The sequence below is a fragment of the Oncorhynchus masou genome, unplaced genomic scaffold (assembly GCF_036934945.1).
Source record: "Oncorhynchus masou masou isolate Uvic2021 unplaced genomic scaffold, UVic_Omas_1.1 unplaced_scaffold_1291, whole genome shotgun sequence".
Lineage (NCBI taxonomy): Eukaryota > Metazoa > Chordata > Actinopteri > Salmoniformes > Salmonidae > Oncorhynchus > Oncorhynchus masou.
Genome location: NW_027002756.1, coordinates 55,643 through 70,642, shown reverse-complemented (window position 1 = coordinate 70,642; position 15,000 = coordinate 55,643). Strand labels below are relative to the sequence as shown.

The window sequence follows — 15,000 nt, the reverse complement described above, 5'->3', positions numbered from 1 at the left end:
TACCCATAAAGCCATGGTGCTTTCCTGGCCTTGAAGGGAATGTACTTCCAGTTGACGGATTTTAAAACTCCAATCACGGAGCACCCCCCCTTTTTTTTTATAGTGTCAAAGGTCAAATTGAAGACCGGCAGTGGCCGTCTTGAACGTTTCAACTACCAGAGGAGTCCTCAAATAGGCATTCCCAGTAACCTGGTTCTGCGAATGCTTTCAACATTCATTTAATGAGATCGTCCTCAGCTAGTCCAAGGACTCAGCGTTTTACTGGGCCTGAAACGAGTCGTCTTAAGGACCCCTGTTTGCCCCCATGTCCAGCCTGTAGGTCATCTTTTACTGTAATACTGATTTTACATGCCTCTGTGTTTGACTTTGTACCCCTCACTTTAGATATTATTTAGTTATAACAGCAAAATACACAATGCAAAATGAATCTGTACGTGAAACTGTCTTATTTGCAACTTGTTCTTAACGTCTCTCCTTCTGTGTTGTCTTTTACTTGTGTATTTTATGATACACATGTTTACTTGGGAAAACAAAAACAACAAAAAACGGCTTTAAAATTTATGGGTTTAATTTTATAGTTGGATTTTACTGCAATATTGAAATGATTAAGTTATGCAATTCTGTCAGATAATGTAGTTTTTAAAATGATTGACGCTCATTTTTCCTCAGTAACGTGCCTCACAACGAGCCGCTGCATGCAGTTTCACGATGACATTTGTATAATGACAAACCAAGCTTTAATAAATAAGTCCATGTTGAATCTGTATTCTCACACTCTTGGCCAACTATTGAAAGATGTCTAGATTTATTTTCACAACCAACAGATGTTTTAATGTTTGTATTTCGCAAATACTTTTCTAGTATTCTGTTTGTAGCAGGCGGCTCTTATTAGGTTTGAGACCGGAGCGTGACTGATGTCTGGCGCTGAACTTCCGTCACCAGGGACTATGGAACCTTTGCACGTGCCTCTGGGTCGGGAAGGTCGTGAGGGTTCAAGTTCTACTGGCTCTTCTGTCTAAATCCTTAGACTTATGAGGTAGTTAAGGAAGTAGATGTGTGCCAAGTTGTCATCAAGGCAAAGGATGGCTACTTTGAAGAATCTCAAATTATATAAAATATATTTTTTGATTTAACACTTTTAGTTGGTTAATACACGATTGTGTTATTTCATAGTTTTAATGTCTTCACTATTATTCTCCATTGCAGAAAATAGTACAAAGTAATAATAAAGAAAACCCTTGAATGAGTAGGTGTGTCAACTTTTGACAGGTGCTGTACATACACACAGTGCATTCGGAAGCTATTCAGACCGCCTTCACTTGAAGGTCCCCAAGAACACAGTGGCCTCCATCATTCTTAAATGGAAGAAGTTTGGAACCACCATGAGTCTTTCTAGAGCTGGTCGCCCGGCCAAACTGAGCAATCGGTGGGAGAAGGGCCTTGGTCAGGAGATGACCGAGAACCTGATGGTCACTTGTGACGGTGACCCAGAGTTGGGTCTGAGTACTTTCCTGAATTCACTGTATAATTTCAAAATGTGTCACTAGGTGTAAGCAAGACCATCAGCAAATATTTAAACTGGGATATGACTGTAGTTAATGGGAATTTTTCCACAAATAGACATTTTCATTTCTATGGTGGCAAGATCTTATCATTTTTTTTTTTCAAATTTTCTATGAAAATGTATTGCAGTGAGAATTTATTTTGGGATATGTATACCGAGTATATCCACATCCTTGTCAGATCATTTCATTGCTAAACTACACAGTAATATAAAAGTAGTAAGTACACATCATAATTTGGTTGTAATCCAGAGATGTTAGAACAGGTATCTAGATCCTCTGAGGCTGTGGAGAAATTTCTAATTGTGGATTTAAAAGAGAACATGAATCATCAGCGACACCTTTTGTTTTTAAACCCTGGATTTCTAATCTCTTGATATTATTGTTGGATCTAATTTTTAACAGCTAACATTTCACTGGAAATAATAAATAGATATGCCGATAGCGGACAACCTTGTTTTACTCCTCTTGACAGTTTAAATACTTTCTGAGATGTAGCCATTATTGACTATTTTACACTTGGGGTTACTATACATAACTTGAACCCATTGTTTTAATAGATTCTCCAAAATGTAAATATTTCAGGCATTTATATATTAATCCCAGTCGTAGGTCATCAAAAGCCTTTTAGGGGGGTGAGAAGGATTGCTTTATCCTATCCTAGGTATTCCTTGAAGAGGTGGGGTTTCAGGTGTCTCCGGAAGGTGGTGATTGACTCCGCTGTCCTGGCGTCGTGAGGGAGTTTGTTCCACCATTGGGGGGCCAGAGCAGCGAACAGTTTTGACTGGGCTGAGCGGGAACTGTACTTCCTCAGTGGTAGGGAGGCGAGCAGGCCAGAGGTGGATGAACGCAGTGCCCTTGTTTGGGTGTAGGGCCTGATCAGAGCCTGGAGGTACTGCGGTGCCGTTCCCCTCACAGCTCCGTAGGCAAGCACCATGGTCTTGTAGCGGATGCGAGCTTCAACTGGAAGCCAGTGGAGAGAGCGGAGGAGCGGGGTGACGTGAGAGAACTTGGGAAGGTTGAACACCAGACGGGCTGCGGCGTTCTGGATGAGTTGTAGGGGTTTAATGGCACAGGCAGGGAGCCCAGCCAACAGCGAGTTGCAGTAATCCAGACGGGAGATGACAAGTGCCTGGATTAGGACCTGCGCCGCTTCCTGTGTGAGGCAGGGGCGTACTCTGCGGATGTTGTAGAGCATGAACCTACAGGAACGGGCCACCGCCTTGATGTTAGTTGAGAACGACAGGGTGTTGTCCAGGATCACGCCAAGGTTCTTAGCGCTCTGGGAGGAGGAAACAATGGAGTTGTCAACCGTGATGGCGAGATCATGGAACGGGCAGTCCTTCCCCGGGAGGAAGAGCAGCTCCGTCTTGCCGAGGTTCAGCTTGAGGTGGTGATCCGTCATCCACACTGATATGTCTGCCAGACATGCAGAGATGCGATTCGCCACCTGGTCATCAGAAGGGGGAAAGGAGAAGATTAATTGTGTGTCGTCTGCATAGCAATGATAGGAGAGACCATGTGAGGTTATGACAGAGCCAAGTGACTTGGTGTATAGCGAGAATAGGAGAGGGCCTAGAACAGAGCCCTGGGGACCAGTAATAATGAAATCAGACCTGGTTGAGTACCTGATAATCTATCATTTTTATAGGAGTGGTTAAAACGTGCTAATAATGAGGTTTGTTATACCTCCACTGGTATGTCCAGCCCTGGAGTTTGGTATCCTTCCACTGGTATACCATCCAGCCCTGGAGTTTGGTATCCTTCCACTGGTATACCATCCAGCCCTGGAGTTTGGTATCCTTCCATAGGCCACCCGGCCCTGGAGTTTGGTATCCTTCCGCTGGTAGGCCACCCGGCCCTGGAGTTTGGTATCCTTCCGCTGGTAGGCCACCCCGGCCCTGGAGTTTGGTATCCACCCGGCCCTGGAGTTTGGTATCCTTCCGCTGGTAGGCCACCCGGCCCTGGACTGGTAGGCCATCCGGCCCTGGAGTTTGGTATCCTTCCGTTTGGAGTTTGGTATCCTTCCGCTGGTAGGCCACCCGGCCCTGGAGTTTGGTATCCTTCTGCTGGTAGGCCACCCGGCCCTGGAGTTTGGTATCCTTCCGCTGGTAGGCCACCCGGCCCTGGAGTTTGGTATCCTTCCGCTGGTAGGCCACCCGGCCCTGGAGTTTGGTATCCTTCCGCTGGTAGGCCATCCGGCCCTGGAGTTTGGTATCCTTCAGCTGGTAGGCCATCCCCTGGAGTTTTCCTGGACTTAAAGGCTTTAGTTGCATCAAGAAGTTCCTCCTCTAACTTCACATGAGTCTTTCGGCTGTTAATATTACATTTGTTAATATATTTTTCCCCCACACAATTAGCTTCGGTAAGAGGAGACATAAAGAGGGGAAATAAAAACACCTGCTTAAAGTACTTTACTTCCTCTGTCATCGTTTGGTGAATCATGGGTTACTTTGTCATTTGTAACAAGTTTCAGTAAATTTATTTTTGGTAGCATTTCTATGTTGAAGATTAAAAAAGAATTTTGTGTATTTTCTCTGCATATTCCATCCATTTTGATTTATTTTTTTATAATATATTACACTTGATCTTTCTTGAATAAGTTCATCCATTTTGTAACGGTTTTCTGTAGGCGAAGGAGAGTCGGACCAAAATGCAGCGTGTAGATTGCGATCCATGTTTAATGAAAAAAACGTAAAACACGAATCAATACAAAAAGAACGTAACGAAAACCGAAACAGCCTATAGTGTAAACTAACATAGAGACAGGAACAAGGACACTAAGGACAATCACCCACGAAACGCACAAAGAATATGGCTACCTAAATATGGTTCCCAATCAGAGACAACGATAATCACCTGACTCTGATTGAGAAACGCCTCAGGCAGCCATAGACTATGCTATACACCCCACACAACCCCAAGACGAAGCACACCACAAATAAACCCATGTCACACCCTGGCCTGACCCAATAAATGAAGATAAACATAATAAATATAAACCAGGGCGTGACACATTTTATTAGATTTTTTTCGTCTAATTTATTCTCTGCCTCTGGTATAGTTAGTATGGACTCTTTTGACCTAAATGTCTTTTGTTTTATAGATGAGTCCTGAATTGCAGGGCCTCTAAAGGCACATGTAGAAGTGTTCCCTGTCAATAAGGGGATTCTGTATCTGTTATGTCGGGAAACGTCAGTTATAGATTATTCTGTTAGAAACAAGTTGTCATCCAATAGGCTTTGATTCAATTTACAGTAACCTCCCATGTATATCTCATTACCTCCATGTATATCTCACTAGGTCAGGATATTAAACCTCCATGTATATCTCATTTTAGGTCAGGATATTAAACCTCCTCCATGTATATCTCACTAGGTCAGGATATTAAACCTCCATGTATATCTCACTAGGTCAGGATATTAAACCTCCTCCATGTATATCTCACTAGGTCAGGATATTAAACCTCCATGTATATCTCACTAGGTCAGGGTATTAAACCTCCTCCATGTATATCTCACTAGGTCAGGATATTAAACCTCCATGTATATCTCACTAGGTCAGGATATTAAACCTCCTCCATGTATATCTCACTAGGTCAGGATATTAAACCTCCTCCATATATATCTCACTGAGGTCAGGATATTAAACCTCCATGTATATCTCACTAGGTCAAGATATTAAACCTCCTCCATGTATATCTCACTAGGTCAGGATATTAAACCTCCATGTATATCTCACTAGGTCAGGGGTATTTAAACCTCCATGTATATCTCACTAGGTCAGGGGTATTTAAACCTCCATGTATATCTCACTAGGTCAGGGATATTTAAACCTCCATGTATATCTCACTAGGTCAGGATATTAAAGCCTCCATGTATTTCTCACTAGTTCAGGATATTAAACCTCCATGTATATCTCACTAGGTCAGGATATTAAACCTCCTCCATGTATATCTCACTAGGTCAGGATATTAAACCTCCATGTATATCTCACTAGGTCAGGGGTATTTAAGCTTCCATGTATATCTCACTAGGTCAGGATATTAAACCTCCTCCATGTATATCTCACTAGGGCAGGATATTAAACCTCCATGTATATCTCACTAGGTCAGGATATTAAACCTCCATGTATATCTCACTAGGTCAGGTATTTAAGCTTCCATGTATATCTCACTAGGTCAGGGTATTTAAGCCTTCCTTTACAGTCCATAGAGGTATTTAAAACCATATTATAACCTCCCACCATAATAATAGAGTCTTGTATTGCTTGTAGATTTGATCATTTATTATATATATATACCTATTCAAAGCAGTGTGGATCATCATTATTTGGATTTGGATTTAATGAGCCATATCTTTTTTTTGTGTATTTATATTTATTAGTTCCTCCAATGCAGCTACTCTTCCTGGGGTTTATTATGGATCCCCATTAGTTCCTGCCAAGGCATCAGCTACTCTTCCTGGGGTTTATTATGGATCCCCATTAGCGGTTGCCAAGGCTCCATGCTACTCTTCCTGGGGTTTATTATGGATCCCCATTAGTTCCTGCCAAGGCATCAGCTACTCTTCCTGGGGTTTATTATGGATCCCCATTAGCGGTTTAAGCCAGTATTTCTCTTCCTGGGGTTTATTATGGATCCCCATTAGTTCCTGTCAAGGCAGCAGCTACTCTTCCTGGGGTTTATTATGGATCCCCATTAGTTCTGTCAAGGCAGCAGCTACTCTTCCTGGGGTTTATTATGGATCTCATTAGGTTGCCAAGGCAGCAGCTACTCTTCCTGGGGTTTATTATGGATCCCCATTAGCGGTTGCCAAGGCAGCAGCTACTCTTCCTGGGGTTTATTATGGATCCCCATTAGTTCCTCAAGGCAGCAGCTACTCTTCCTGGGGTTTATTATGGATCCCCATTAGTTCCTGTCAAGGCAGCAGCTACTCTTCCTGGGGTTTATTATGGATCCCCATTAGTTCCTGCCAAGGCATCAGCTACTCTTCCTGGGGTTTATTATGGATCCCCATTAGTTCCTGCCAAGGCAGCAGCTACTCTTCCTGGGGTTTATTATGGATCCCCATTAGTTCCTGCCAAGGCATCTTGCTACTCTTCCTGGGGTTTATTATGGATCCCCATTAGTTCCTGCCAAGGCAGCAGCTACTCTTCCTGGGGTTTATTATGGATCCCCATTAGTTCCTGCCAAGGCAGCAGCTACTCTTCCTGGGGTTTATTATGGATCCCCATTAGCGGTTGCCAAGGCAGCAGCTACTCTTCCTGGGGTTTATTATGGATCCCCATTAGCGGTTGCCAAGGCAGCAGCTTCTCTTCCTGGGGTTTATTATGGATCCCCATTAGTTCCTGTCAAGGCAGCAGCTACTCTTCCTGGGGTTTATTATGGATCCCCATTAGTTCCTGTCAAGGCAGCAGCTACTCTTCCTGGGGTTTATTATGGATCCCCATTAGCGGTTGCCAAGGCAGCAGCTACTCTTCCTGGGGTTTATTATGGATCCCCATTAGCGGTTGCCAAGGCAGCAGCTACTCTTCCTGGGGTTTATTATGGAGCCCATTAGTTCCTGTCAAGGCAGCAGCTACTCTTCCTGGGATTTATTGTGGATCCCCATTAGTTCCTGTCAAGGCAGCAGCTACTCTTCCTGGGGTTTATTATGGATCCCCATTAGTTCCTGCCAAGGCATCAGCTACTCTTCCTGGGGTTTATTATGGATCCCCATTAGTTCCTGCCAAGGCAGCAGCTACTCTTCCTGGGGTTTATTATGGATCCCCATTAGTTCCTGCCAAGGCATCAGCTACTCTTCCTGGGGTTTATTATGGATCCCCATTAGTTCCTGCCAAGGCAGCAGCTACTCTTCCTGGGGTTTATTATGGATCCCCATTAGCTGTTGCCAAGGCAGCAGCTACTCTTCCTGGGGTTTATTATGGATCCCCATTAGCTGTTGCCAAGGCAGCAGCTACTCTTCCTGTGCTAGTGGTTTAAACACACAGCTCGGTACATTCATCTTGTCAACACTTCTTACAAAGTAGTGATGAAGTAAATCTCTCTCCCAATTTGAGCCATTAAAGAAAAAAAACGTTATTTAACTAGACAAGTCAGTTAAGAACAAATTCTTATCTTAATTTGCACAATTAAAAAATACTATTTGTAATAATGTAGGCAGATCATGAGAAGGATTGTTATCTATAACCAGGAATACCATTTACAAAAATTACAGTTTTGGCAAGCAATTATTTTAGCAAACAATGATTGTGATTCATCCTGTATTGTCCCTAACATCATTACCCCATAGCAACAGATGTGGGATACACACACACACACGACCCCTTTCCCCACAAACATCCACAAGCTCACGTTCAACAGTTGTTCCATCCCTGAGCCAAACTCAACAGAAGACTTGATGTGTGAATGCAAATACTGTTGTAGCTGTTTGAGAAGCCAGGCAACATTGACCAAGAATGGAAGATTTGATGCTGCTCCAGTTTCAACTGTTCAGCCTGCAGCTATGGAACCCTGACCTGTTCACCGGACATGCTTCCTGTCCCAGACCTATTATTTGACCATGCTGGTCATTTATGAACATTTGAACATCTTGACCATGTTCTGTTATAATCTCCACCCAGCACAGCCAGAAGAGGACTGGTCACCCCTCATAGCCTGGTTCCTCTCTAGGTTTCTTCCTAGTTTTTGGCCTTTCTAGGGAGTTTTTCCTAGCCAACGTGCTTCTACACCTGCATTGCTTGCTGTATGGGGTTTTAGGCTGGGTTTCTGTAAAGCACTTTGAGATATCAGCTGATGTAAGTAGGGCTATATAAATACATTTGATTTGATTAACCAATGTCAAGTCCTAGCTGATGGTTCTCAGATACACCCCCCTACCCGGAAACACACATGCTGTTGTGTCCATTTCCCCAAGAATCTCTGTGCAGTCAGACCTTTTATTTTGTGCCACCAGGGCCACAATAATTTGCCCCCTCTCGGCTAGGTACAAGGTCATCAAGGTTTTCATTAGCAGCTTGGAGAAATTCCTTGTGTATTATGCTCACCCATCAGGGGGTTTTGGCTTGGGACAGGCTCATAATCTTGAGGAGGCTCAGAATCTTGAGGGAGGCTCAGAATCTTGAGGGAGGCTCAGAATCTTGAGGCAGGCTCAGAATCTTGAGGCAGGCTCAGAATCTTGAGGCAGGCTCAGAATCTTGAGGCAGGCTCAGAATCTTGAGGCAGGCTCAGAATCTTGAGGCAGGCTCAGAATCTTGAGGGAGGCTCAGAATCTTGAGGCAGGCTCAGAATCTTGAGGCAGGCTCAGAATCTTGAGGCAGGCTCAGAATCTTGAGGCAGGCTCAGAATCTTGAGGCAGGCTCAGAATTTTGAGGCAGGCTCAGAATCTTGAGGGAGGCTCAGAATCTTGAGGCAGGCTCAGAATCTTGAGGCAGGCTCAGAATCTCGAGGGAGGCTCAGAATCTCGAGGGAGGCTCAGAATCTCGAGGGAGGCTCAGAATCTCGAGGGAGGCTCAGAATCTCGAGGCTGGCTCAGAATCTCGAGGGAGGCTCAGAATCTCGAGGGAGGCTCAGAATCTCGAGGGAGGCTCAGAATCTCGAGGCAGGCTCAGAATCTCGAGGGAGGCTCAGAATCTCGAGGGAGGCTCAGAATCTCGAGGGAGGCTCAGAATCTCGAGGCAGGCTCAGAATCTCGAGGCAGGCTCAGAATCTTGAGGGAGCGCTGCTGCTCTAGTAGATCCTTGACCGAATTTATCTTTCTGTTTTGGCTGCCTATCGGCTACTTACAGTAGGCCCATAAAAACAGATAAGGACTTATCCTTACTGAATGTTTCGCTCAGGTGAGTGTCTCGGGTGTAGCGTTGGGGACAGTCCCATCACCATAGGGCAATAAATAAACTATATTTGTAATGTATTTTAAAATGTATAACCCATTTCTGCATATCCAACTGCTTCTGTTCCCGCTCTTCAGGACCCAGGGTGGAGACTTTTGTTTTTTAATTTGACCTTTATTTAACTAGGCAAGTCAGTTAAGAACAAATTCTTATTTTCAATGACGGCCTAGGAACAGTGGGTTAACTGCCTGTTCAGGGGCAGAACGACAGATTTGTACCTTGTCAGCTCGGGGATTTGAACTTGCAACCTTCCGGTTACTAGTCCAACGCTCTAACCAAAATGCTTGAATGTTGCTTATTTATTTAGGACATTTTTAGGACATAAAAACATGTCCTGCCTATGTAAGTCTACTTCATTAAATATGTATTGTAATGGTGTGCGTTTTATTACAATACATTATACATTTGGGTTTCAGTAGGCTTAAAGTGTCAACTCGAGAAGCCACCTGTTTGTGCAAACTGAACACCGCCAGCGATACTGTCCCACCGGTGTCTCTCCACTGCGGGGGTTCAGGTGTTCCTCTCCCTGATGATTGAAGGACAAGTGTCGACAAGCTCAGAGTCACGGCAGCGAGAGACCCAGAGGATGCTTCGGAATAAACGATACAGTATGCCGAGGTAATTACTGAGCATTAAGGCCACTGTCCCGTGAGCGCTCATCCGCATCTCCAGTGCAGATCACCACATGGTGCTGCCAATTAAATCAGAGCCCCGTGGCGCTTTGTGTTATGTCGTTAACGTGAATACAGACAGACAATCACATGCCAAACAATTCATTGGTACTTTATTTTGAATTGTCTTAACTCATAATTACGCGTCGCACTTTACACAAGGTTATTTAGCCTACACTTCTACACTTTACACAAGGTTATTTAGCCTACACTTCTACTGTCATGTGTCCATCATTTATAAATATAGGCTATTATAAAGTAATGCAAGCGACACAATATATATTTTAACACTAAAGCGCATATAGTCTAGGCCTATAATCTGCTCAAATCTTAGTTATTATTTTTATTACACAAGTGAAATGTAATTATTTTCATTAACTTATTACAGTCAATAATGTTCATAATCTATGAACCTCAACAGTCCTTTTGCTTATCTCATGTCTCCACGAGGAGGCTGTTTTGTCAAATTATGTTACGCAACACTGCCGATAATCATCTCCTGAGATTTGGCAGAGGCACCTGTTAGTACTGATGCTGTTTCTTCAGAGCCTGACACTGTGAACAAGCTACTTTATACCACACGTTCACATCATGGATAATACTGGATTCAATTGGAAATACCGGTTACTGTGTGGATTATGTGCTCTTCTCCACTTTCACGCGCCCATCTCGGCGGAGTCCACCTGTAAACTGAAGGCCAAGTTTAACCTGAACGGGTACAGGAACGTGGATAAGAAAAAGGTGGTCGTGGGAGGAATGTTTCCCGTTCACCGCCGCATCGCCTCAGCCGATACCAACAGCTCCTCGGTGCCGCTGTCCCTGGGATGCGAGGGGTGAGTACCGGTGAATATTTAGTGTCACGGGATACAATCACACTATATTACTCAGGAGTTTAAGGCAGTTAAACTGGATTGCGAGGTGGAGAGAGTGACGGTGTGACTGTGGGAACATTTTCAAAATTAGAGTAAATTAGTTCTGTTGTATTTCAAATATTATGTGAATGGTATTCCCAGAACATTCTGGGAATTGCTTCTCGACTGAGTCACCCCCTCCCCCTCCCCTCAAGGTCCTGCTCCCTCATCCAATCGGTGACTCAACAATCACCATCATTCCTAAACTCTCCCTTCAGCCCCCTAGATCTGAACTGCTCCTATATTAGTCAATAAACTAAATTATGATGATCTGGGCTTGTTGTCATTCCACCAATATTGTGATCTTTTGTCGCCCTCTAGTGGTGGTGTAATGCAACTTCACTACCTTTTATAATATATTGCAGATACAGCACTATTCAAGATGGTAACTACTACTATTATTACTATTTCTAACTATTTCCCATCATCATTATCACCGTCATCATCATCACTTCTCATCCAGGTTTAACTTCCGGACGTTTCGTTGGACTCAGACAATGCTCTTCGCCATTGATGAGATCAACAAGCGGACAGACCTCCTCCCCGATACAGACCTGGGATATGTCATCTACGACTCCTGTTTCACCATCTCCAAGGCTGTGGAGGGCACCCTCACCTACCTGACGGGGCAGGAAGAGGCCGTGCCCAACTACCGCTGTGGCACAGGGGCTCCGCTGGCCGCTCTAGTGGGGGCTGGGGGGTCAGACCTGTCCATCGCCACTGCACGCATACTGGGACTCTACTATTTCCCCCAGGTATCTCTGTCTATCCACATATTAATACATGCACTCCCTCTTCACTGCAGCTCCTATATCTATCTAGGTGCGGTGTGGCCTAATCCAGTGGACATTTTCCTCTCCCTCTCTCTCCTCTTTCCCTCTCTCCTCCCCCTCTCACCCTCTCTTCTCCATCTCACTCTCTCCTCTCCCTCTTTCCTTCCTCCCTCCCTCTCTCACCCTCTCTTCTCCCTCTCTCTGTCCCTCTCTCTTCCTCTCTCCTCTCCCTCTTTCCTCTTCCTCCCTCCCTCTCTCACCCTCTCTTCTCCCTCTCTCTCTCTCTCTCCCTCTCTCCTCTCCCTCTCTCCACTCTCCATCTCTCCCTCTCTTCTCCCTCCCTCTCTCCTCCCTCTCCTCTCCCTCTCTCTCTCCCTCACTCATCCCTCGCCCTCTCCTCTCCCTCTCTCTCCCTCTCTCATCTCTCTCCCTCTCTCCTCCCTCCCTCTCTCCTCTCCCCCTGTCCCTCCCTCTCTCCTCCCTCTCTCATCCTTCTCTCCTCCCTCTCTCATCCTTCTCTCCTCCCTCTCTCATCCTTCTCTCCTCATCTCTAGGTGAGTTACTCGTCGTCCTGCTCTGTGTTGGACAGTAAGTTCCAGTTTCCTACCTTCCTGAGGACCATCCCTAACGACGTCTACCAGTCTGAGGCAATGGCCCGCCTGGTGCTGCACTTCGGCTGGACCTGGGTGGGAACCATCGCCGCGGACGATGACTATGGGAAGTATGGCATCAAGGCCTTCAAGGAACAGGTGGAGGAGGCTGGGGTCTGCATCTCCTTCTCTGAAACTCTGCCCAAGGTGACCGGTTACTGTTTCCATTACATCACAGCCCTCAGTGTCTCTGTCTCTCTCTGTTTTGTACCATAAACAAGTTAATAAAGTTTTGGAACCCCGTCCTCCCTGCTGTTTCCTGTCCTGTGCAGGTGAGCTCTCCAGAGGACATCCAACGTATTGTGGAGACGGTGGTGGAGTCGACAGCTAAAATCATTGTTGTGTTCTCCTCTGATGTGGACCTGAGCCCTCTGATCCAGGAGCTGATCCAACACAATGTCACCAACCGCACCTGGATCGCCAGCGAGGCCTGGGTCACCTCCGCACTCATCAACCAGCCTGGGGTGAGGGGGTCAACTAATGGTTAGGGTTCAACCAGGGGTCACAGGGACGATTGAATTAGAGTCAGCAGAGTGACCATTTTTATTCGAAAGCCGTGTTCCCTGATATGTTGGGTGTTTTCTGTGTCCAGGTGAGTTCATTGCTGGGTGGTACCCTGGGATTCGGGCTGAAGCGTGCTGAGATCCCCGGTCTCCAGCGTCACCTGCTAAACATAGACCCCTACTCCAACCCGCTCACTGAGGAATTCTGGGAAACGGCGTTCAACTGCACGCTGGACTACGGCCGGGCTCTTAGGCTGGCGAAAACAGCACTGGGGGGCAACACAAGCCTGTCCAGGGCAGTCAGAGGGGTGCCTGAGGGTTTGTGTTCGGGACAGGAGTCCCTGGGGAAACTGAATAATACCTACTCTGACGTGACCCAGCTACGCATCACATACAGGTAGATATGATGATGATGATGACAGTGATAGCGATGATAACGAGGATGTGGGTGATGATGATATTATGTATTACAGTGTGTATAAGGCTGTGTACACTGTGGCCCATGCCTTGCATAACATGGAGATCTGTGAGCCTGGCCAGGGGCCCTTCAACAACAACAGCTGTGCTGACATCACCAAATTTGAGCCTTGGCAGGTCTGTCTCTGTCTGTCTGTCTGTCTGTCTGTGTGTCTGTCTGTCTGTCTGTCTGTGTGTCTGTCTGTCTGTCTGTCTGTCTGTCTGTCTGTCTGTCTGTCTGTCTGTGTGTCTGTGTGTCTGTCTGTGTCTGTGTCTGTGTCTGTGTGTGTCTGTGTGTGTCTGTGTCTGTGTGTGTGTGTGTGTGTGTGTGTGTGTGTGTGTGTGTGTGTGTGTGTGTGTGTGTGTCTTGGTTGTCACTGCTGTAGGTTTACTATGATCCATCTTCTCCTTTCTCCTCTAGTTGATGTACTACCTGAAGAACGTGTGGTTCCACGTCCCCCACACCAAAGAACCTTTATTCTTCATGGACGGAGATGTGGACGGCTACTATGACATCATTAACTGGCAAGTGAAAGGTGACGGGGAGATCTCCTACGTGACGATTGGCCAATTCAACAGCACAGCAGCTCCAGATGCCATGATGACTATCAACAATGCATCCATAGTGTGGAACAATGATGAGCTGGAGGTCAGTGAGATACTGTAGTGAGAAGACAAAGACAGTGGTATGTGTGTACCCTGTCTATCTGACTGTCTACCTCCCTGTCTATCTGACTGTCTCCTTCCCTATCTATCTGACTGTCTCCCTTCCTGTCTATCTGAATTTCTCCCTCCCCATCTATCTGGCTGTCTCCCTCCCTGTCTGACTGTCTCCCTCCCTGTCTGACTGTCTCCCTCCCTCCCTATCTGACTATCCCCCTCCTTGCTTATCTGGCTGTCTCCCTCCCTATCTGACTGTCTCCCTCCCTGTCTGACTGTCTCCCTCCCTCCCCATCTGACTGTCTCCCGGTCTGTCTGACTGTCTCCTTCCCTCCCTAGCTGACTGTCTCCCTCCCTGTCTATCTGACTGTCTCCCTTCCTGTCTATCTGAATTTCTCCCTCCCCATCTATCTGGCTGTCTCCCTCCCCATCTATCTGGCTGTCTCCATCCTTGTTTATCTGGCTGTCTCCCTCCCTGTCTGGCTGTCTCCCTCCCTGTCTATCTGAGTGTCTCCCTCCCTGTCTGGCTGTCTCCCTCCCTCCCTAGCTGACTGTCTCCCTTCCGGTCTATCTGAGTGTCTCCCTCCCTGTCTATCTGAGTGTCTCCCTCCCTCCCTAGCTGACTGTCTCCCTCCCTCCCTAGCTGACTGTCTCCCTCCCTCCCTGTCTATCTGACTGTCTCCCTCCCTCCCTCCCTATCTGACTGCCTCCCTCCATGTCTCCCATCAGACTCCGAGATCAGTGTGCAGTGAGAGCTGCCAGCCTGGCACCAGGAAGGGGATCAGGCAGGGGGAGCCCGTCTGCTGTTTTGACTGCATCCCCTGTGCCGACGGAGAGATCAGCAACTCCACAGGTGATGCATCATTGTGTTCACCTTATCAATCCCTAACAGAGCTTTATGTTGTTTTTTTATTTAGATAT

General features: G+C 46.1%; 1 protein-coding gene across 1 annotated transcript in view; it reads left to right on the top strand.

Moving 5' to 3' along the window:
* Nucleotides 1-10,682: 10,682 nt before the first annotated feature.
* LOC135530206 (vomeronasal type-2 receptor 1) overlaps nt 10,683-15,000 on the top strand; it is a 9,585-nt gene continuing 5,267 nt past the window's right edge. The window contains exons 1-8 of the mRNA XM_064958577.1: nt 10,683-10,959; nt 11,501-11,792; nt 12,365-12,607; nt 12,733-12,924; nt 13,053-13,360; nt 13,437-13,557; nt 13,841-14,068; nt 14,809-14,932. Coding sequence (XP_064814649.1) covers nt 10,718-10,959; nt 11,501-11,792; nt 12,365-12,607; nt 12,733-12,924; nt 13,053-13,360; nt 13,437-13,557; nt 13,841-14,068; nt 14,809-14,932 — 1,750 coding nt within the window. The 5' untranslated portion in view covers nt 10,683-10,717. The remainder of the gene's footprint in view (nt 10,960-11,500; nt 11,793-12,364; nt 12,608-12,732; nt 12,925-13,052; nt 13,361-13,436; nt 13,558-13,840; nt 14,069-14,808; nt 14,933-15,000) is intronic.